Source organism: Hesperophylax consimilis, chromosome 6, assembly GCF_061612785.1.
Source record: "Hesperophylax consimilis isolate HC1 chromosome 6, BYU_Hcon_1.0, whole genome shotgun sequence".
NCBI classification, from domain to species: domain Eukaryota; kingdom Metazoa; phylum Arthropoda; class Insecta; order Trichoptera; family Limnephilidae; genus Hesperophylax; species Hesperophylax consimilis.
Genome location: NC_142841.1, coordinates 25,763,159 through 25,788,285, shown reverse-complemented (window position 1 = coordinate 25,788,285; position 25,127 = coordinate 25,763,159). Strand labels below are relative to the sequence as shown.

Sequence of the window (25,127 nt, the reverse complement as noted above, 5' to 3'; positions counted from 1 at the left end):
AGCATTGTTCAAAAAACCGAACGAATAACCTAAAACTGTTAATTCACTTTAAACTTGAACTTACGTAGGTAGGTAGAATATAATATGTTTGTAACTCGCTAACACTATACTGGCTTATATTGTATTTTTATCACGAACAACTTTAACACGCAATATTTTCGACGGAAATGATAGTATTTCGGCAGAAAATGACAACCCGCGTGTATAAATAAACCACTCTCATTTTGTTTGAATGATTTGAAACTGTCAAACGCCAAAATTCCGTCATCTCTTTCTGTTACACGAGTCATTATGGTAGAGAGCGAGAGATCAAACCAATCCTTCTGTTCTCACCAATGAGATCTGAGCTTTTAGCCATATTATTCGTTTTCTATAAGAATTTTGAGGTGGGCGTGGCGGTTTCAAATGAGTTTCGAGGCCAAAGCTTAGTTAAATGCCCCTGAACCGACTCGTTAAATTCACCGTCCCCCCGCACCTCCCCATCGCAGTTGTACGGTGTTCACTTTGACTTCGCCGCCCACGCAGTCGCACTCCGCAGTGACACTGACTTTGTAGTCTGGCACTGTCTGGCAGTGAGTCGCAGGACGCAGGACAGTTGTGAGTGTGGACGTCGTTACAGTTAAGCGGGTTGTAGATACATACACGTGTTCACAACAATGGACAAAAGAAAGAAATTTACTAAACGTAGAAACAATCTCGTCAGTAATTAAAATTAAATTCAATTTCCTATAATACAGCTGCATTGATTTTTACAAATTCCTCTTAAAAAGGGAAGATATTCTAAAAGCTATCGGAAAGAGTGATAAATACAAAAAAAAATTGAAAAGTAAAAAGGCAAGAGGCTGAGGAAAAATCTTTAATAGCTAAATAATCAAATAATGTACTTACAAGTGCTATAATTTCTATTCATTTGTGTAGTTAAAGTTATGATTGTTTTTATTACGTAAAAGAAACGTAGAATTTTTATTTTTATTTTTTATTATTTCATAGATTCTTGAAATTACAATTGTTATGTTTTTTTACAACCATACTAGGCTAATGCCCGTGTTAAGGCAATATGGCTGTTGATTAAAATTTAAGGTGGTATAAATGAGAATAGTTTTGGATATTTTATGTTTTAAAAAATTAATAATGTAACTTACATTCCAGTGAGTTTTAAACTTTAAAAAGGGTCAATTTTGTTGCTTAAGATTTGAGAAGACTGAATTTAGTTCATATTATGTTAAGAGGTATTTTGTTGTGTAAATGGCTGCTGATACAAATTCAAAGAAGATAATTATTATTCAGTTAAAACAGTTACCTCAAAAATTGTAAAACTGAATACTAAAATGGTCTCAGTATTTTTAAGATTTTTGTTTAAAAATTTAATTGAATTTTGTTAAGTTTAATATTTTAATAAGGTTTAGTTTTCATAACATAGTATATTAATAATTTTTGTTTTATTTTAAGAATGAAAAAATTCTAACTGATTATGAAAACAATGTGTAACAAACTGTAATAAGATTCTGTTTTGTTAGGTACATTTAAAATGATGATAAAAGATGACAAAATTCAATTTTAAGGTCTCAAAATAAATAAAAAGGTGATTTATGAAATTTTAAACTGTTTTTATTACTGACTGTGTTTAAAAAAACCTGTTGACATGTCCGGGTTATGGGCTCTAAAATCCGGGGTTTTCACGCCTCTTGTCCTGGTTGCCAAATTTTAGAGATGGCAACCCTACTCTCAGCGAATACCTTGTTACTTGAAGCGATTCCGAAGCTACACATAATCTTATATCAAATTCCCGTTCATGTTCAGTCAGACAACATCTCGTTGAAGAGAGAAGCTAGGAAATTAATATTTCGATAGAAGTTCAATTTTTTTTAAAGTGTTAAAGTGATTTGATTTCTTGAGATACAGTTTTTAAAAGGTTAGTGTGAAAAAACTAATATTTTTATAACAAGCCCCGAAAATGCTATATTATTGTAACTTTTGCGATTTTAGATTGTGGTTACTTTTTTTGTAGAAATCGTAGTGACCTGAAATCTAAAGATATACATGTAATAGTTTGCATGCAAACCACACAGCTTTTCCTAGACTTTCCACTTCTTGTATCGACAGACATAACAATACTGAATGTAATATATAGGGTTATATATTATATGCTATATACTCGTACGTGTAATGTTCCAAACCGGGCTAAGCTCGACATTCCAACCAAGCCTAGCTTTAAATCAACCGTATACCGGGTCTATGTCGCCGGCAAGTGTTAAATGTACTCTAAAAACATAACTACCACACAATGTTTTGTCTCTACGTTTAAAATTTGGTATTTTTATACGCTGCGTTTATTGTTGTTATTATGACTCTTAACATGGCCTGACTGATAAGTATTTAGTTTAACTACTTATCGTGTCGTGAAGTTGTACTAAAACACTCACTCCGTTTATTCTTTCTAAAACAATGAACATTTAAATTCACACTAGGTACCTACCGTTGTTCTAAAATGTATTACGCTTTATGTCCCCGATAACTTCACTAGAGCCAGCAACACAGGTTTTTTATCTTTCCAAGAGGCAGGACCAATCTACCAACGATCATGCCGTTTTTTTTTTATTTCAACTTCTCCCCAACCATCTGAAGCCAGTGAGACTATGGCATCCCCAAACACGGCAAAAGCCATTTCAAGCCATTTGAATTGTAACGCTTTTTCTATAAATTTATCTATCCTTTCTACAACTCACTTGCTGTAACTTTCTAAACTGTAGTACATTATGTTTTCTCTTTACTTTTTATAATAACTAAAAACAAAAAAAACTTAGGTATTTTATACTTTAGGTAAGTACTTGGAAATATAGTAATCGTTTTTATATTACCCACACTCAGGCAGTGCCTTAGTTGGTTTTCATTTCTTGCTTATACTATTTGTATATATTATGTTATTATGTATTATATGTGTAAAGAAATGAGAATAAATAAAGGAAAAAAAATAATAGCGATAAAAATCAACGTTTCAATTCTGAATGGTGGTCTTACACCAGGGCGATACTGAGAGTGTTTTTTCGAAATAACACAAATTAAATTTACTTGAGCACTCCGTGATTAAAACCACCGAAGCCAATTTTTGGGTAGAATGAATCACACTCTCAATCACCTTTCTTCTGAGATAGACATTTTTCTGTTAAACTTCGGTGATTTCATGATTGCAATAAATATATTTTTTAAACAAGACTACTAAATAAATGGATTAACTGCATTTCACAGTGAACAAATAATACATTTTTAGTTGAAAAAAATTATAAATTTAAATGGGTACAAATTTAAATATGCATTTGATTAAACCTTATCTGTGTCTATATTTTAATTGGGTTTTAATTAGTGTTTTAAGTTAGTATTAGACACTAGATTTATTTATTTTATTTCTCTACATTACACAATAGGTACTTAATCATTTGACACAGTTACGATATTTATGATAACGGTGATTTGCATAGATTTTTATTATGTGGAGTCTAATGTAGGATTGAGAAGGTTATCTAAGAATGGAAAACACATAAACACGTCGCCAAGAGAACCTGTTCTTAAGTGTTCACGTTCCTGTGAATTGGAAGGAGGACCGGTGACTATAAGTACTTGACCTTCAGCGAAGGAAAAACAACAATTAATAACATAGATCATTCAATAGATTATTGAACAACATGCTGTGCTCAGGTAATTATGAGCGTCAAGGATTTCCTTCCGACAAAAATAATGTCTCAATAAGGTGAGTAGTCCCACGGTTCAGTAAGGAATCGATAAAAACCGAGTGCTGTAAAGACGCGGGAAATGTTGCGCGATGTATGTTCCACATTGACTAATCAATGATGTTGCATGATCTCTGTACTCGGCAAATATACATAGATAAGCCATGTAGCTTTTGGTAGCTTGAAGCTCAGTAAACTATCGGTAATGCAGATTTCGTAACAGGTAATTTAATATACTAATATAAATTGTAATTTGGCGCGTAAACATAAAACTAAAAGCCATATAGGGCCTTTTAAGTTTATAAAAAAAATGCTAACATGTAAACAGATGCTCATTTTTAAGAAAACAATTTAAATATGCGTATACACGCAGCTCCTTTTTAAATGTATGCAGCTATAGATATTTCCAGTACCTATACTATAGACCAGAGGTTATACAAAATGGTCTACATGAACCTCAGTCAGTAAAAACAGAATCTGGGGATCCTCGATATTACAGGAGTACACGCGAGTGAACTCCCATTTGCATCAAGTCATCATCAGCATTCAGGCTCTCCGAAAATGGCATAATACAATTAACACAGATTGTGCGTTCATAATGGGTACTGTATAGAAATAACTAATTTGATAATTAATAAAATTGTTGACATATACATAAATAGACTCCATGTTTCTTTTCTTATACTGAAGCAACACATTGGAGTTGACAGACGTACAGGAAAAATTAGGAATCCTAAAAATATGGAATAAACTATGAATTAAAGGATAACCGGGTAACTCGGGAGAGTTGGAATTAAACACACTCTTAAAAAGTGAAATAAAGTCTTGAAAATTGATGAAAAAACCGTGTTAAAGAGGTTACTGGCTGGGTTAGGTTTATGGGCCAATTTTTTGTTCCTTTTTTTTTTCATATCACACTTTTCAAAAGTGTGTTTAATTGCCACTCTACGGAGTTGCAATGTAATCAAAATAATAAAGGTGGAATATTGGCTTTGAACAACAGTAGCAGTTTATATGTCCGGAATTATGGTTTTTATGTAAACCTTCACCATCGACCTAGTATCTGGTGGATAATTACATTTAATTTATTACTAACCATTGTAAACCTTAGTACGATTGTAAGTTGTAACCTTATGTACCAAATGTAAACGCCTCATGGGCGTATAAAAATAAAAAATAAAATTAAATATTTTTTTAGAACACCGCTTTGTTAAAATTCCTTTTGTAATTTTTACTTTGTTAAAATGCAAAATGTAATAATTACTGTATTCATATTTTTTACAGACCTTGAAAACTTCACAGAACAGAAATGAAGTCGATTTATTTCATATTTATAACTTGGACTGTTATAATAAATAATTTCTTATCAAATTATTCAACTTCTGGTAAGTACAAAAACGAGTAAATCTGGATTTCATTTGTTTTCCATTTATTTCACATATATTTTTAAACTTTGGTAAATAAACATGAGAAAGCAATCAGCAAGATAAATAGTAATTTTTACATTAGGTCAAAATGGCTTCTATTAATAAATTAAAATCAACAGAACAAAATAAATTAATGAAGCAACAACAACAAAAAATACACCAGGATCCAAAGGTTATATTAATGAAGAAATCAAAAAAGGTTTAAGAAATTTAATAACTAGATGTCATTAAATATTTAAAGCTGAACTTTTCTTGGCGCAAAATCAGTAATCAGTAATTAATTAGCCACAAAAATTACAAAACTACACTTTAATTTTTTACTGTGCAAGTATTATTATTCTGTGCAATAGAACATGACAACTGGAAAATAAAAGGGTTGACTCACTTGCACTTTACCTACTCTCATGGCTTGGCCCATTTAAACATTTAAACAAAATTATCAACGACCGTCAATACGGATTCCGGCGGAACAGCTCGTGCTGTGATCTTCTCGCGTATGTGACGCATGTTTGGGGGCGATGCCTGGAACGTCACGGTAAGACCCAAACGGTCGCACTAGACATATCCAAGGCCTTTGACCGGGTCTGGCACCGAGGACTTGTCAACAAATTGCCTTCTTACGGACTTCCCGCATCCCCGTGTACGTGGATTGCTGAATTTTTAAGGGATAGGTCGATTCAGGCGGTTGCTGATGGTTTCACCTCTTCCTCGCACTCCATAAATGCTGGCGTCCCACAGGGATCGGTTCTATCTCCGACTTTGTTTTTGTTGCACATCAATGACCTTTTGACATGTGCACCGATTATTGTTACGCGGATGACAGTACAGTTCATGATAGCTTTTTGTTTGACAAGCCCCCAAAGGGCACACAAACTCCAACGGCTCGGAAGGCTTTGAAGCAGAGAATGGACGGTTATCTCAAGAGTATTTCCTCCTGGGGTAAAAATAATCTCGTCGAATTTAATGTTTCAAAGACCCAATCCTGTCTGATTACGTCTAAAAGGGATCCAAATGATAATCTAGTCTCCTTTAATGGAAGTAATCTTCCGAACAGGCCTTCCATTGATATGCTTGGTGTAACTATAAGTGACCAGCTCAGGTACGGGGGCTCCATGAAGCCAGAGTAAAGTTGGCATCTCAGAAGCTGGGCGTACTGTACAGGGCCCGCAGATACTTTAATAGTACACAACTGCTGACCTTGTACAAATCGCAAGTGCGCCCTACTGTCCAATTTGGCGCCATCTCTGGTCCGGAGCCCCTAAATACCTGAAAAAAACCCTTGACTCTGTGCAAAAACGGGCGGTCCGTTTGATAGATTCCCCAATCTTAACAAACGGACTGCAATCTTTAGAGCACAGGCGTCAGGTAGGTATGCTGTCCTTGTTCTATCGGTATTACAATGAAAGATGCTCTGAGGAACTAGCGTCATTGATCCCTTCGGCACCGGTGCGTAGTCGGGATACACGCCAAACTCGCGCACAACATTTGTACACGGTTGACATTTGTCACATGAGAACGGGTCGCTTCTACGATTCGTTCTTAAGTTCAACAGCTCGGCTGTGGAACGAACTGCCGGCCTCTGTGTTTCCTCCCTCCTACAACATGGGACTCTTCAAGACCCATGTTCACTCCTTCCTCTCCACAAAAAGACCCTCCACACAGCATCCCCAAAGATGACATATGCCCCAAGGGAAATTATTTTCTTCAGGGCCTCCTGTGTGAAGTTAATCTAAAAAATTTTTTTAAAAAAGCATATCGCTCGCCATACATTCTTATTGGTAGTGTATGGTGAGGGATAGGCTGAAATAGGCCAAGCCATAATGCGTGTAGTGTAATGTGTCACGTGTCTACTTTAAGAGTAAGCTACATGCCAAAAATGTGTATATTCTTGGTATACCTTATATCATAGGTAATAGACATTAAAATTGCTTGACAAACGGAGTCTAGAAACGTTCGATTTGAAGCACAAAACTGGCTTTTATTTATTTTGTAAATACTTTTATAAGAAAGCAAAAAAGTTAATCAAGTAAAACTGTCACAGATAATCTAAGCTATAATACTGTATTTTCAAAAATTCGTTTCCCTTACGCGTTCATACATTTCTATTGAATCAATATTTTTTTTAGTAGTTTACATTTATATTTTTTATTGAGTAATTTATTATTTTATTTGTATTCTACTCAAGCGAAACGATAGAAAAACCTTCAATTTATCTAAAACATATTTTTTGGTATTCATAATGTACACCAATTCGTTATAAAGATTAATCAAAACAGTGATTTGGCATTAAGCTTCGCATTAAGCGTGTCCCTATTTTTGGTTTACTAAAATTAAATTACAGTGACGAGATACACGGACACGTGACGAGAAATGTGAAGCAAATTAAATTATCAACAAGGAAAAATCAAGCACCCAGAAATCTATTTTTTATTTTTCTGTATCGAATTTTCGTTTGAGAATCGCTAATAATGTCTTCAATATGTTTTCCAAATAATGTCTATTGTTATATTATATTTATGTTTGTAAAATTATTAGCACATACGTTGATCTGAGCAAACTTAACAATAATTATTTAAATGGTAAATGTACAAAAAACGGGGACGTTTCCAGGAATCGAAAATGCATTTTAATAGTTATTTCGATAAAATTAAAATCCATTGTTCACTCGCCGGCCATTTGTTATTGACGTGAAAGTTTTAAGATTTTTTTTCTTGTCTCATTTAATCAAAAATATGAACCTAAGAACCTAAAATAGGTTCTTAGTTTGGGTTTATAAAAACATATACATAAATACAAAACAAGCCTAAAAAAACATGGCGTGGAGAATTAATAGATTTCAAGTTATCAGTTTTAACGAAATTAAAATGAAAGATTAATGCATTATTTTAGATTTTCGGCTATTGAAATGGTAATTGTTTATCTAAAAAATATCATGATAAAATATTAGTCATTCAGAATATATCGAGAACACATGTTCTTTTCCTAATAAATATCATGACGGAATGCAACAATATCAGTATGTCAATATCTATATTTGTATGAACACGTGTTCCACCGTCCTAATATAACATTCGCTTTTAACTGATTACGAAATTTGTTACAAACTCTGTCAATTCATTAGTTGAAGGCCTGCAGTTCCGTTTTTAAGAGGAAAATGAATAATTAGACCAGATCTTTAATAATGTAACAATATTTCATGTTGTTAAATAAGTTTTCTCCATGTCATTGTTATGATCTAACTTGTGCAGTGTTTTTAAAATAAAATTTGAACAGAAAGCCTGTCATTCTACGGGTCGGAAAGTAATCAACATAAACCGAATGCTACAAGACCCTGCGCAGAAAACGAAGTGTTTTATGGTAAGGCAACGGTCTGCAGCGCAGTTCAGTGTGGAACATTTCTGTTCAGGGTTTAAGAGCATTTGGTTTATGTCGATTTATGGCTAAATCTGACAAATCATGAAAAATCATTTGTTTATGCCAACTCCTTAGTACGCAGCAAGCAGTCAGCGCTCGCTTGGTGGTTACTCTGGTTGGTAAGAACGCCGAACGCTCGCATTGTGTCTAGAGTGTTCCCGCTACAATGCGTTTTGCATTGGCGAGCGTTCCAGAAAATTCTCGTAGCATTATTATTATTATTATTTAATGAGCAGGCAGCATTCTGCTGATGCGCTCATATCTGATTTCACAACAAGTTTGACAGTAATTGAGTTGTTTTAAGTTTGAACTAAGTCCTTTCTTCTCTCCAAATGTGAATCCAATAGAGCTTTGAATTGATTTATATTTGTTGCATCGATGACATGTTGTGGGAGTTTGTTCCAAGCATCCACTACTCTATTTGCAAGGAAGTGTTTTCTAGGATTAGATGCAAAAGGCGTTTTAGTAATTTTTTTTGAGTATCCACGGATATTTATATTTTTATTAGTAGTGAACTTGGATGCTAGGGCAACTGTAATGTCCGGATAAAATTTTGAAAGTCTCGATCAAGTCACCCCTTTCTCTTCTTTCTTGTAAGGTTGGTAATCTTAGTTCCTTGAGTCTATCTTCGTATCGTAGATCTTTCAGAGCTCTTGGTATTTTAGTGAAACATCTCTGTACTATCTCTTACAGATTTATATCTTTTGCGAAGTAAAGACTCCATATTTGGAAAGCATATTCCAGGAGAGGTCGCACATATATGTTTTATATATTTTTAACATCGTGTCCGGTGTTAGGTCAAGGAAGGTTTTCCTGATTAGATATGTTAGTGAATTTGCTCTTTTCACAATTCCAGCGATGTGTGGTTCCCATTTCAATTCCTGTGATATGGTAACTCCTAAGTCTTGTTCTAATGTCACTGCTTTTAGAGGTGTTCCATTAAGTTTGTAGGCAAGTGTAGGGTTAGTTTTTCCAACATGTAGGACAGTGCATTTTTCGACATTGAGTTTTAGAAGCCAATCATTTGTCCATTGATATATTTCGTTTAAATCGTTTTGCATCGCTACATATTAACCATACTTAATAGTCAATTAACCATATTTTTTTATTGTTTCAGGTTGTATATTTGAAAATGAATTGGAGTCCGTAAATACACGATACAATAGAAAAATAGATGTCCTCAATAAACTGTTGGCATCGCAGCTTTCGGAGAGTTTGTACAACATCCCACATGAGACTCTTTGGGAAAATGTGAGTAGTAAAAAAATTAAACATTAATATATATGTAATGGTACGTACACATATGTGAACTGAAACGCGAGCCGAGCCATGAATTACGGGAAGTAAACTAAGAAACTGTCATTTTCGGTTGCTTCGTTCCTTTCCCATAAGTTGAGGTTCAGGTCGGCAGTTCGGCTCGCGTATGTATACGAAGCATAATACAAGCGCAGACCCGTGAAAAATCATGGGTTTGTCATAGGTGAAGTGTTGAATAGTGTTCCACTATTATCACGCGAGTGGCAATGCGCGGGGACCGGATTCGGTGGTTTCCGATCGTTTGGCGTATTCTCGACAAATCAGTGAAAATTTTGAAAATGGAAATAAAAAAAAGTAATTTTCCATTAGAACTGTTATATTTAAGGTTGGTAATTTATCGTCTGAATTCTTCTCTTTTCAAAGTTCAAAGCTAGAAGCTCAAAGCTCAAAACAAAATGATGAATGAAAATGGCCGGTGAGAATAAGCTTTTCTTCAAAATAAAATAAATACACGTTATAAAAACCCAATTAAATTCGATTATAAGCTAAATGATGAAATACTAAGGGACCTCGACGAGGGAAATCAATGTTCAACAGCATTATACGATCAAAACTAGAATACGCTTATGCTGTTTGGGCCTCGTACCAGCAAAAATACATAGAATTTACTAGAACAAATTTAGTTTAAGTTACCAAGGTATCTTTATACTATAGTAACAGCATTTAAAATAAAATAAAACTATTTTATTGACAGCCCATACCTCCTGGAATGCTAAAAATTGTTCGTACCGAACACGACACGACTTGCTCTATATTTCACATGCCAGAAAGGACGTTCTAGCCCAGCATAGCATGACAAGAGGTATGGTGATGCTACTGATGCTAAATGAACTCTCTAAGTTTCTGGACATTATCAACATTGGCTTTGAAGGTTTCAACAGTCAATTTAGGAAAGAACCCTAAAACAAATTGTTGTTAAATATCTTAATCTATGTAAATTATGTCTTGTGTATTGTAATATGATTATATAAATCTGTAAAATACCTTATTAAAACAAAAAACCACCGACCTCATTGTTGTGGTTCAACTCTCACTTTAATAATCAACAAGTTCTTCGATTTCGGGATTTGTTTTAATCGTCTGGCTTGTTTTTTTGTCCATATTCATATGTTTTATTGTACTTTCAGTTGGATAACATCGCAGGACCTTTTAATATTTCAGAAGCATTTATGGAGCCAGGTGAGCACACAATACTTAACTAGTTTTAATAAACGTGTTGAATTTTATTTAGCCCAGACCCCAGACTACACACTGCTCTCTTAGCGTTTGAAGAAGTTTTCAACTAACAAATAATTGTTTTAGCAGCCAAAGAGGGAAACGAAATCAATTGTGTTAAATATTGCTTCATACCAGTTGAACTTGCTCGCATTTGTCTAGGTCATATATGTTGCACGTCGAACGCCTCCCGGACTCAGTACGGAACTAACACTAGTCATTCTTATTATATTAAATATTTAAAAGTGTGGAAGAAATAATATGATGTCTAATTTTATTCTACGATAGTTAATGAAAATTTAAATGATCCAAGGTGCACGATGGAAATCACGATGCAATCGACTTCCATACGGAAAACGCTGTGAAAATAATTTTGATGATTCAGAAAAAAAATTGTTTAAAAATCTAGATTTTTAAGCATTTTATAGTGTATTTTGTAGTGTACGTTTTGAAATATTTAAATAAATGGTATTTTTTGCAGGTAGTTCGGAATCACTCTGGGATCACACAGGTAATGTCATTTTTTTAATACGCAATTAGGTAGGTACCTAATGCATAAGCATTATGCCTGTGTCAGACTATTCTATACTTTCATGGCTTAGCCTATTTAAGTACATTGTTTGCCCACGCTCGCTATACATTCCCAATGGGAAAGTATGATGCGATTTGCTGAAATAGGCCAAGCCACTAGAGTATTGCACAAGTCCGTTAGTCCCATTAAGCATAACTTTGACCCGGGGCCATTGAATACATAACATCCCCCTATGTAAAAAAATGCTTTTCGAGGAGAAAACAACAAAATGTTTCTAGTTCGGTATTTTCAAAATAAATAGACGTACATGAGATAAACATCGAGATTAAGGTTTGTAATATATTATACTCAATGGAGATAATCGCCGAAATAGTCTGATACTTGTGATGGACCAAGGTCTTTCCCAAGGTAAATGATATAAACCGTCATAGTAGAGCCATCTATCGGGACAGACACATATGAATTACAGGGAACTGCATACATTTTTTTTTTTTTTTAAAAGAAAGACAAACATTCCCGGGTTACGAATAATCCAACAATGTTTGAAAATCTCCTACTACCACCACAGAAAGCCGAAAATGTTGCTTGTGTTGTGATGGAGGACTTAGCCAGTCGAGGAATCGAACACGCGACGCTCGGGTGAGACCCAAGCGCTATGCCCACTCAACCACTGACCGGTCAAACATGTGTGGGAGGTTTCCTTTGGGGTCGCAACGGGAGGACTGGATTGCCCAGTCATGATTACAGAAAAAAAAGGGGGCGCGACTTTCTGACAGGACAAAGAATATTTAAGAGGGGGGGTGTGTTTAAGCTTTGATTTATATGGCATCGACCTTGGAAATATTCCCACCAAATGATTAGGTGAACGCACTAGCTGTATTCAAGGCTGAACAACTTGACATTTTTAGGGGTTCAAAACCCTTTTTAGAGGCGTAGCATCACTGGAACGGAGCGAGATTTGGTGGCAACAGATCTGTTACTCGAGGTTAAAAGAAGGAGAAAGGTTGGCGATTTCTGGCACTCGAGCGGGTTAATTTTGGAAAAAATTCGAACATGGTTTTGCACCATTTAGACACTAATAATCATTTACGAAAGTAATAAAATTAACACGGGGCTTATGGAAGAAGAAAATACATTAAATAATCAAATTAAATCAAATTAATGGGTTAACCATTAACAGAGGAATTATGAGCAAGTACGTTCGGTTTTGTTGTGACGGGGGCTTGAGGCCTCTGATTAATGTGAAATGAGATGAGAGACGAAGACAAAAAATGGGCGTGTGGCAGTATCCTTAGGGTTAACACCCTTAATTGCAGAGAGGGGCCGTGAAAATTCAGTAATAATTCTTGAAATAAAACTGGCCGGAGGAATAAACAGGATATCAAATCGATGCGGTCTCGGGCAGAGGATAAAAAAAATAGGTGACATAATGAGTACTGGGACATTTCAACTAGAACGAGTACCGAGGGGACCTTAGGAGATTGAAATAATCGGTGAAGAATGAAATAGTTATACTAAACCAAGGAAAAAGGAAGATTACTAAATGTGAGGTGTAGGAGACGATCGTACGCAAGGGATTTAGCATACGCTGGAATGGGAATGATTGTCGGAAGTAATTGGTTCGGAAGGTAGAGGGGGGAACGGTCGTGTACACCATTTAATTCGACAAGAGGCGAGTTGCAAGTCCTATTCTTACACGGGGGAGAGGAGACCGGGGAGAGGCTATAGGAGATATTCACGAAAACGAAGAGTTAAAAGGAAAATTTTGAGTAGTTACGCGTAAGGGGCTGTCTCAACGCACAAAAGGAAAGGTCATCATTACACACACCACGGACCAAATAGAAACGCGAAAAATTTAGATTAGAAAAATAGGTCAATTCTGACGGATTAGAAGACATCTACCAGATGGGGCGAACTTGAGAATTTCACCAGTACGGGCCTGTGCTGTGAAACGGCAAATGCCCGTTTTTTCTGAGAAACGCAGAAGGGCAGACCCGATAAGATTTAAGGGACACAGAGAATATTGTGCGAGAAAGATAGGGCCGTAGCACTTCGATAAAGGTGGGATTGCAATGACAAACATAATTACTTGCCGGTATAAAACGTCATGCACGGGGAATAGAAGGGGAGTTCAACACAAATCGCCGGGAACCGTTCAAAGACATATACACGTCGCGCTACGTCTTAATATCACTTGGTAATTATTCGTGGACTTAGAAAAATTTCTAGTCAAACAATTAGTTAAACGGAGTTCGTCACAAATCGCCGGGAACCGTTCAAAGAAAATATACGCGTCGCGCTACGACCTAATCACGTGGTACTTTACTCTCTCGGAAATTTATTCTGGACTTAGAAAATTTTTCTGGTCAAAAACATACAGTTATTCAGTGTTTGAAGAAATAATAAACCCTGAAATTCCTTCTCGAATAAAATTAAACGCGATTGTAATGGATTTAAATAAAGTCGCGGATTATAAACAAAAATTGTAATCAAAAAAATAATAAACCCAAAAATTCCTTCTCGAATAAAATAAAACGCAAGTGTTAAGATCTCTCGTTGGGATTTTGATGAAGTCTCGGACTAAAATTAAATTTATAATTGAAAATCTATATACATAAGTGTCTTGCTATCGCGTGTGTTAGGCTCGATCGAAGCCGTGTTACAACGAAATTTTTTTCAATAATTACTAGGTTAGGGAGGGAAGATCGAAGTGCATTCATTACGGCGAATAGCGAGGGTAACACAATCAAAATTAGGGAAATAAGATTGAAGCTATCCAAAAATTAATCTAGTGGTTATGCGGGCACTCCACCCAAGGCAACGGTTGTGTAGATCCCACCTGGATGTTTGCTATTTAGCGGGTAGGAGCTGGGTAAGTGGTTTTCATTTCCAATTAAGGTGTACCAGTCTAACGTAGAACGTGCGCTGCTGACATCTGTCGACTAACAATTACCACTAATCCATTTTAATATGTAAATAAAATCAACATGTCAATTTTCAGGATTCCCCAACAAGACTGATATTATCATTCACAAACCTTACCTCATTCCCGAATTTAATCCTCGATTAAACTTCATAGTTGGTTAATGTCTGATAGTGTCGCTGCAAATTCGTCTCCCACAAATATGGACTAGTCAGAATGATTTTTTTTCTCACGCTATCACGTGATAGGGGTTGCCAACGCGGACGGATCGGACCGACGGGTTGTTGAAAACTTTTCCCTCTGACGGGACCGTGTTGAGTGATGGGCGTGAGAGTGGAATGAAAATTGAGATGCCACCTGGTAATGAACGGGAACATGGTCAGCAGTTGGGGCGTCTAGGATGGAGGCATCTTGAGCGTCTGTGAAAATCCACGTGGAGGGGGTGACGGCGTGGTATTACGTGAGAATAAGTCCGCAGCGCTATCACATTATCCAATGGTGTCGACCGGGAAGATGATGTAAGCCAACTGGAACGCTCCCTTGGCGGAATTACAGCAGCTTCTTTGAGGTGGAGTGTAGGTCTGACGGCACGTGGGAGTTTGAGCTTCATCAGACGAAACCTACACGACACACTTTTCGCGTTAGTATCGTGATATGGGATGCAATTACCTCCCCCATCTAGACTCAGTAAAGTAGTTCGTCCGGAGGAATGGGCGTTGGAGCGATTTCGGAAATGGCGTGATGACTTAATTCGCTTTTTCTCGGACGTGAACGGATCCGCATTGGTCAGGGTACCTTTATGAAATGGGTTGCCAGCAATGGGGGATAGTCTAGCCGCGTCGGAGTCAGCGTTTGATTTCTGATCACCATCCACCGCTATCGTATTGGTCAGTGGAGGAGCCAACGTAGTTTGAAAAAATATTTCGATCATATAGCTTACCCCTTCTCCCCCCCCCCCCCTTCTCATCCCTTCCCTTTAAAAGAATAAGGTGTCGAGTAACAAAATTAATATATAATAAAACAGATGGAGGCGACCCCGGAGCTGAGATGACAGGGAATTCCCCCGAAAACCGACGCTCTATGCATGTCAGTACTATACTATACTAGTTTGTGCAATAACGAAACTATTTCATGTTCTCGGATATATTTAAGGTCGGAAAGAGTTTAAAAAATAAATTTACAAGTGATTACTACTATATTAGAGTTAAGCGTACCGTAGGGGACAAGAGTAGGTTAAGCGCACGGTCTTATAAGAAAAGTAAAAAAAAAAATTCAATGGTAAAGGGATCACTCACTTTAATTTAAACGAAACAGGATTACCACAAACATATGCATTAATAGCTCGTTCATATCTCATATGAATTTCAAAACCAAAAAAAACACAACGCTTAAAAAGGGCATTATTGCGAAACAACTCTTAAGATCTTTTACCGTATGTTCCATACGGGAATCGAAAGGCTTAGCTAGGGTTTCCTTTAAGGTATTCCTTCTAAAGGGCGCCACCAACAGCTTAGGAAAATCGAAGGACAATGACCAGGATGTTACAACATTTTGCAAATCAGACAGGAGGAGTAATCATTATTTTAACGTAGGTATAAATGTAGAAGGGCGAACCGTTACATACTTGAAAATCAAAGTACGTAATGTAACAGACAGGTACATAAACAGAATAATATGCTTTGTTGTGTATGGTACGATTTGTATTATTTGCAAGATCTCGGTTGCGTAGTGGTAATCTTAAATCCATATCGTATAAAATAGAGTTGTCATTCATTATCCAAAAAAAAAAATAATAATATATTTGAAATAATTTTTCTCAGATCAATTTAACTGGGGTGCCCAGTTCCCACAGTGCGACGGCTTACATCAGTCTCCTATAAATATTGACACAGCTGAGGCGAGGGATATGGAGGCTCCTTGCATCAGATGGCACAACTACAATGATATCCACCCTCAGATGAACATAATCAACAATGGACACACAGGTAACGAACTTCTTTAATATAAATAGACTAAGAAATATTCTTAATTAATAAGGTAATTTAAAAAATGATTATTAGGCGTTATTCCAGTTATTAATTCAAAATGGATTAATGGGAAGGTTCGGTGACCGGGTATCTGATCAAAATGACAGTTCAACACATCCAAAGTCATGAAAAGCGATGAAAAAAAACTAGGTTATATAGGTTACCTAGGTAACTATTTAACCTAGTTTTTGTTGCATTACTTTTAATGACTATATCACTTTTTAAAGGTGTGTATTCATGGAACCGAATCCTAGTTATCTTACTAAAGTTTTTGTTTCACTTTCAACAAATAGCCACTTTCATACAAACTTTAAGATTTTTAATTAATTCTAATAATTCGGAAAAAAACTTAGTTTATCGTCTCCTGCAAAGCTTTGAAGGGTTTTACCAAACCACTGTCGAATGTAACTAGATTTGTTTTTAATCTAGTAAGCTAGTGAAGAAGGCAGTTGGTAAGCATGTCAAGCCAGGATAGTTTTATAGGTTTGGATTCTATTGTTTGAGGTAGTATGGCCCCCCACCACCGAAGTAACTATCCTGACTTTGTGTTTAGCTTCGTGTGGCTGGCGAAGCTAGTGCATGATCGGCTAGTGAAAATGTTTTTTTCCCTTAGGACGTGTTGTTACTGTATTCACTGCAATGATACTGGCTTAAAATTTCCTATCATCGTATAAACCGCTTGGTGATGATCTGGCTTGTAGTCACACAGACCATCAGGGATTAAATTAATTCCCTATGAAAAAAATGGATTGATTATTAAATTCACTCTGCAGGAGAAGTAACAACTTATAATCCAGCCATCAAATACATAAAAACAGAAGACTCACCAAAAAATATCACTCGCATTGAGTTTAGTTCCTTTATCTTCAAATCCGGCAGCGGACGGCAAATCGGCACAATAATATTTGCATTCGCACTATGAAATTATAATCTGTCAACCAGCTCTCAAGAGAGTAGAATTTAGAATAATAATGAATTAGCACATTGTAATTCCAAAAGTACTGCCACATTATTGTGACAAAAATATTTTAAACCTTTAGTGTTAAATCGACCTCTTTTGTCAAACGATATAATTCGGATCAATCCATCTGATTAATGCAAAGATGACTGTAATTCATTATCACTCATCTGCAGAGCAAAATCTATACAAAACTGACCAGAGATGTCTCTTCTGTCCACTATTTTTAATTTTAAAATTTTATTTCAAACTATATTTAAGTCTACTGCTTCTCCATCGCTCTAGCTTAGTGTAAGGACGGGTTGTTTCAGAGAATTTGAACACTTCTTCAAATTTCATAGTTAATTTTCAAGTTCTGTGAAATATTTTTCAAATTCTTGTATTATTTCAGTTCTGTCAAGCAACTAATAATGATATAATAACAAAACATGACTAAGACCTTCACAGAACCTTATAATGAACGCTGAAATTTGATGAATTGTTCAAATTATGTGAAAAAACCCATCCTTAATCTAATTATCAAAGTAATTAAAATAACAATCTACATTCCCATTAGCAACATCGTTCAAAATTTTCCAATTTCCAAAAATTAACGACTATAAAAAGAACCACTTTTACAAATATTCAAGGAAAACCCATTAAAACTAAATTCATCACAAAACTCCTTTATTTTCTTTATTTTAAGGATAAAATATTTTAATAGTCTTCCCGAAGTAAAAAATAACAGATTTGGTATTATTCTCTATGGCTTTTTCAACGATATGGGAAAGTGAATATTTAAATGGGTTTGGTTGATGTTAAAGTTCTGCAAAAATGTGTGGGTACATTTTGTTTTGATCCAGACTGCAACTTTTGGCTAGATTTTTTGTGTTGTGTGTTCTCTGCAGGTTGTTTTAATGAGACCAATTTGAACTAATATTAAACTCTTTTCCAGTGGAAGTGCGAGGCCCCTGGGGCAGCGGGGTCCCCAGCGAGCAGCCCACGATGGATGGCGGACCTCTCAACGGCAGCTACCGATTGGCCAACGTTCACGCCCATTGGGGGGACTCCGACATAGCAGGAGCGGAACATACTATCAATGAAAAGAAATACGCCATGGAGTTGCATTTCGTGCATTATAAAGCTACATTCCAGTGAGTGGTTATAATATATTGTGTATTTATTCTAACGACTAGATCTAATAATAATAAATTGTGACCTCAATAGCGGCGTTTTCTTCGGAAAATCACCCCAAGAAGGGCGTTTTATAATTATATGATTATAACTATTATAATTTAATTTATATGCCCTATAACTTTTCACTAAGGATGGGTTGCCTCGGAGAATTTGAAAAATTCTTCAAATTTTAAAGTTAATTTTCAAGTTCTGTGAAAGATTTTTTCAAGTTCTGTTATTTATCTCTATTATTTATCTCATTATTTTAGTTCTCTCATGCTAATAGCCTATGGTGATATAGTAACAGAAGTTGAATAGGACTTTCACAGAAAACGGAAATGAACTTTGAAATTTGATCAATTGTTCAAATTCTCCGAAACAACCCGTTCTAAGAATTAAACTAATAGCTTACAGCTAAAATTTATTTCAAATAGCTATGGCTTGTAACTTGCGACTATTTATAGCTAGTGACTTACAATTATTAAGACTTATAGCTAGCAACTAACTATGATACGTAGAACCTCGTTAATTCGAAATCCAGCGGACATCAAAAATCAAATTTCGAATTAACGAATTCCCACGTAATTCGAAATTTTATGAACAAAAAAAAACGGCGAAAATCGAGTTCCTCGGCCGCCCCTTCAAATTCGGGTGGTATCTTTGGAGTAAATTCGTATTGATACGAATTATTCCCGTTTAAATCGAATTTTTGCAGCCGATTTCCGCCGCGATTGGCCCTTCAAGTTCAGTTATTCTAAGCAAATTTATAAAAATACCACACATTTCCGCGTAAATCAAATTTTCGCGGCCGATTAACGTCGCGGCCGGTCCTTTAAACTCAGATATTCGAATAATACGATATATTTATGCGTAAACCGAAATTTCGCGGCCGATTTCGGCCGCGGCCTACTCTTCACATTGAATATTCGTAAAAATACGATATATTTACGCGTAAATAGAAATTTCGCGGCCGATTTCGGTCGCAGCCGACCTCTTAAATTCAGATATCCGCTATCCGTCGCGCCGGTTCTTTGAAATTCAGATATTTGAAATAAACTCGTTAAAATACGATATTTTTCCGCGTAAATCGCATTTTGTCGGCAGATTTTCGTCGCGGCCGGTCTTTTAAATTCAGATATTTGATGTATATTCGTCGTATTTCCGCGAAAATTGAAATTTAGCGTTCGAATTCCGTCGCAGCAGATGCTTTGAATTCAGATATTTGGTGTAAATTCATAAAACTACGACATATTTCCGCGTAAAACGAATTTTCTCGGTCCTTCAAACTCGGATATTCGAAATAAATTGGAAAAAAATACGACATTCCAGTGTAAATCGATTCCGATTTACAAAATAATAATACTAATAAGGACGTTGTATAATCACGTAAAAATACCCCTTTCGGCGTTTTACCGTCATGGCTGTCTTTTAGATTCAGATTTACGAAATTTTATGATTTATTTTCACAAAAATCGAACTTTTACGAATTACACAAACAAATTTTCGTGTGCGGATAAAAATAAATTTCTAATTAACGAGTTTCGAATTAAAAAACAATTTTGCATGAAAATTTTTTTCTGTGGATATTTTTTGGCAAAAATTTCGAATTACGTGTTTTTTAGAACTATCGGGGTTCGAATTAACGGGGTTCTACTTATTTATAACTAGTGACTTACATCTAAGACATATGACTAGTTACTTACAACTAAGACTTATAAGAAATTAGTTACTTAAAACTATGGACAAAGGTTCATAATTTCTACTCAAAATACTGCGAGGTATATGACTTACAACTATGATTTAAAATTAGAGATGTGGGTACAACTAACATATTTATTTCTTCTTCAATAGTTGATAAATTTGTGGCGTCATTTTGATTGTTAAATAATTTACTTACACCACTTTTAATTAATAAGTTTCTTCGTCAGGATAATTAAAATTAACGAATTTAAAAAGTATAGACAAAAATCTTATAATCAAAGGTGATTAACTGATTATTATTATAAAAAAAATTGAAAGATTTATCATAAAGTAGCATTTTTATACTATATAAAATAACACATTTATGTTTACATCGAAAACTTTAATAATTTAACATAAAATAATCAAAGAGTTACTAAGATTAAAAATATTATCAATACAGGTATCAACTCGAAAACAAATATAAGAGATGGCTATTTAAAAAAATATTTGATTATTAACAATGCTTAGCTCTAATATAAAAATTTTAGAAGTCGTACCTGTATAAAAATTTACAATCATTACAAATTCATTTATCAACCCCTCTCTGATTTGTGTAAAATATCATCCTTATTCTTGTTATATAAAATAAAATGTTTTAATTTATTTTTAGAATAAAAAGCTGATTGGATAGTTTTGGGATGTTTTTAATTATTAAATTTGAAGAATGATTATTTAATACTAATTTTCTCCACTTCTTAGAAATGTCAATTGTTTAAGTATACGATTTTTTTTCCTCTTTTTTTGATTAACATCTATTAATTTAGCACCAAACAAGTGTTTAATTTATATTTATATTTAAATTTAAAAATACACATTATGCTTATTGCCGCTGTCAGTGATAACAATAAACAAATAAAAATTAGAACTACGTAATAATAACAGTGGGGCGACTTTGTGTATGATACAACATAACTATGTATACCGTAGGTATATCTATTGAAAACCAGATATATCATTTCAGTTATTCATTTTTAAAACAGGTATTTTATTTCTGTTTCATTATAATAGTAAGTTACGTATATTATATTGCCTCTATATATTAACTCTAACTTGCTTTGAATTGTCATTTACAAAATTGCCAAATTGGAAATGATTGTAGCTCCATCCTGAATATTGTTTTACACGAGTTTATCACTTGTCAGATTCTCACTTTATTTTAGAGATTTAATGGGGCAAATTCAACCCCAGATCTGTCCAATACACAGGACCACTCATCGCATATTTTTGTGCACGGCTGCTTCACTTACGTCGTTAAGATTCTGGGTTTATTGTCTCGTCTTAATGGAGTTTCTATTATGGTTACAGAAATGCATCGGTTGCGCTTGCATCGGGTGATCCGGAAGCTATTGCGGTGGTTGCATTACTCTTCAAGGTAATACTTATTATTCATAATGTTAGCAATAATACTACAATGTCCATAACGGGTTGCATGTTATAAATGCCTTCCTTGAGCAGGGCCGGCCCCATGCGGACGCAATGGGAGCACTCCGCTCCGGGCGTCGAATTATCAAGGCCCCAAGGCGCTGATAAGGCGCTAATACTTAATAGTCCTGACACATCACCCTTGAGATTATTTTTCACAAAAACGGCTCTACACAAAATAACAAATCATCCGAAGATTATTGATTACTGTCTTCTAGAGAGTCTAGAGTACTTGTCACTCTGGGGAATACCAGAAAATCCTTGGGCTTAAGAAAAATACCTGAAATTTTGAAATTCTTATTAGTAACTTTTTGTTACAAAACATAAAGAACTGGAGCACTCGCTATTCTCTCATACAATAAATATGAATATTTGAATTCCAGTCTTCAAAACGAGTGTTGGCCTCCGTAGAGTCAATGCTGTCCACCTTGACCAAGGCCCAGAAAGGCCAGCTGATATTCCCGGCCATATTCCCCCTGAAGTTGGTGGAGGTCCCCTGGGGGAGCCATTACTACACCTTCAAGGGTTCTCTGACCACGCCGCAGTGCAACGAGAATGTGCGCTGGATAGTTTTCGAACAGCCTTTACCAATACCTTATGGATCTGTAAGTATTGTTTCCTTCAAGACCGGTAATGGAACAAACATAATGATTTGGAACAAATACAGAAACAAAATCTTAGGTGTCCATAATAAAGACAAAATTTCGGGTGCTCTTCGTGCATTCAGCGCCGGCCCTGTGCGATTGGAGCAGTTCTAATAATATCTGACACAGCGCCCTTGAGGTTTTTGCGAGCGGCAGGCGCGGTTTGACGGGTTGTTACGTTGTTTGTGGGCTGGCCCTTCATGTATCATGAAGATTTGCTCTCTGAGACTCGTTATCAAAGTCTCCTGTCGAGAAGGAGTGGGGTCCTTGCATTAACAGTAGCGTGCAAAACAATTACTTCTATGAACCCTACCACGATCTGCTATGCATACCACATGGCAGAACAGACTTATAGACTTGCACAACTTGACAGGGGTATTTTTTTATATTTTTTTTTTATATTAACTCCACACAGGAGGCCCTGAAGAAAATAATTTCCCTCAGGGTCTATGTCATCTTTGGGGATGCTGTGTGGAGGGTCTTTTTGTGGAGAGGAAGGAGTGAACATGGGTCTTGAAGAGTCCCATGTTGTAGGACGGAGGAAACACAGAGGCCGGCAGTTCGTTCCACAGCCGAGCTGTTGAACTTAAGAACGAATCGTAGAAGCGACCCGTTCTCATGTGACAAATGTCAACTGTGTACAAATGTTGGGCGCGCGTTTGGCGTGTATCCCGACTACGCACCGGTGCCGAAGGGATCAATGACGCTAGTTCCTTAGAGCATCTTCCATTGTAATACCGATAGAACAAGGACAGCATACCTACCTGACGCCTGTGCTCTAAAGATTGCAGTCCGTTTGCTAAGATTGGGGAATCTATCAAACGGACCGCCCGTTTTTGCACATAGTCAAGGGTTAATGGTCTGGTACATTCGTACAACAAACTACCCTGGTACCTATTCACAACAAACTACCCTTGTACATACATACAACAAACTACGCTGGTACATTCGTACAACAAACTACCCTGGTACATATTCACAACAAACTACCCTGGTACATACATACAACAAACTACCATGGTACATTCGTACAACAAACTACCCTGGTATATATCTACAATACAACAAACTATACTTATTTTTATATTAGTATGTACGGGAAAGCTGAAACTGCTGATCTCCTGTCACAAACTTTTTCTTTTTTACTCTGAAAAAGCAGGATTTTTTAAATATTAAAATTAATAATTTATTATTTTTCCAGGTGAACGTGTTCAAGAGTTACACAAATAACGGACCACCCATAGTAAACAATTTTAGGTACACACGATCTACGAAAAATAGAATTATATATAGACACGAGGCTTGTTAATTAATACAGTCCATCAGAAGCAAGCCTGCCCTGTGCAGGTGCAATTGGAGCAATCCGCTCCGGGCGCCAACTTGCCAAGGAGGCCAATAAGCCAACGAGCCAAGGCGCTGATCAGAGGCATCAGATCTGTACAAGAAATGTTATATTTATATAGGAATAACATATTTTTTAAACAAAGCACTCTTTTTAGGGAGAATTGCCTAACACAAATAAAAAAATAAAAATGTTTTTTTTTTAAATTAGTTTAATCGGACTGATTTGATTGAAACTGAATTCCTGTAAAGTAGTTATTTACAGCTTGGCATAGTATTCTAAAAAAATATACTAACGGTACTATTTTTTCACACTATTAATTTTTAAAACAAGCTATTCACTTTGTTTTAGAAATCAAATTTGTTATTTGCATTCAAATTTCATCACATTCGAGTTTTGACAGTTCGTAACTTGGTTTTACAAACATCAATGTCCAAAGGAAAAAGAACATAACTCGATTTTTTTTGTGAATTAGATTTTATTTTAATTCTAATAAATGGCTCTTTTGATGCATAAATTTCGATATATTTTTTTAAAATCGCCCTTCTTTTAGTTATATTCCTTTCAGGGCATTAAATAATAAAATAAAACGTTTCAAAATAAAATTTTCTAAAAATGTGACGTACACGGAGAAAAATCAACATGGCTCATTTATTGAAATCCTGCTAATGATGTGATTACAATACATTTCCTAATAAAATATTAGCCTATTCATAATATATCGGAACACGTGTTCATGTAGGCTTTCTTTTCCTAAAAAACATAGTGACGATATGTTATAATTTTAGAATTTTTATGAAAAATTATTCGTGTTTTTCTGTCAGTTTGCTCGGAAACCCGTCAATTCTTTGGTTGAAGGCCTGCAGTCCCGTTTTTAACATGAATTCGTATAATTTGAGCAGATTTTGAATAAATTAGCAATATTTTATATTCGTAATTTTTCTCCGTGTAAAATCATCTGCTTTCCGAAAGTACCTACCACCAATTTCTGAATTTGGTTAAAGTAAAAAACATGCACTTGAAGCATTGTGCTTTTTCAAACTTTAATCCATTCTTAAATCTTTTCTTATGAGTCAGCTTGGTGTTGCTATTTAAAATCTTTTACGAACGAAGCGCCATCAATCTTTGCCTACTACTAATTAAATGCATGAACCTCGGCTTTTTAGGTCCATGATAAGGTCAGGCTGTCAGTAAGTTATCTCACCAGTGTCAATGATTTCATCGAGGGTTCCTATGGTAATAATAATAACAATAAATTGGATCATTTCTTGAACAACTCTTTT

The 25,127-nt window shown here is 35.5% G+C and overlaps 1 protein-coding gene across 3 annotated transcripts; it reads left to right on the top strand.

The window, feature by feature from the left end:
• The first annotated feature begins 1,727 nt into the window (after positions 1-1,727).
• On the top strand, positions 1,728-23,984 carry LOC149423126 (carbonic anhydrase 2-like). 3 transcript variants are annotated; one of them, XM_089632492.1, is made up of 10 exons: positions 1,728-1,912; positions 5,010-5,110; positions 9,684-9,817; positions 11,011-11,062; positions 11,580-11,609; positions 16,374-16,538; positions 18,473-18,671; positions 21,742-21,808; positions 22,242-22,463; positions 23,704-23,984. In XM_089632492.1, the coding sequence occupies exons 2-10, from the start codon at positions 5,035-5,037 to the stop codon at positions 23,809-23,811; spliced, it is 1,053 nt and encodes a 350-aa protein (XP_089488618.1). In that variant the 5' UTR covers positions 1,728-1,912; positions 5,010-5,034; the 3' UTR covers positions 23,812-23,984. The 3 variants fall into 3 exon arrangements, with proteins under 3 accessions (XP_089488618.1, XP_089488619.1, XP_089488620.1); XM_089632493.1 differs by lacking the exon at positions 1,728-1,912 and adding an exon at positions 3,466-3,693; XM_089632494.1 differs by lacking the exon at positions 1,728-1,912 and adding an exon at positions 3,707-3,745.
• Positions 23,985-25,127: the final 1,143 nt, after the last annotated feature.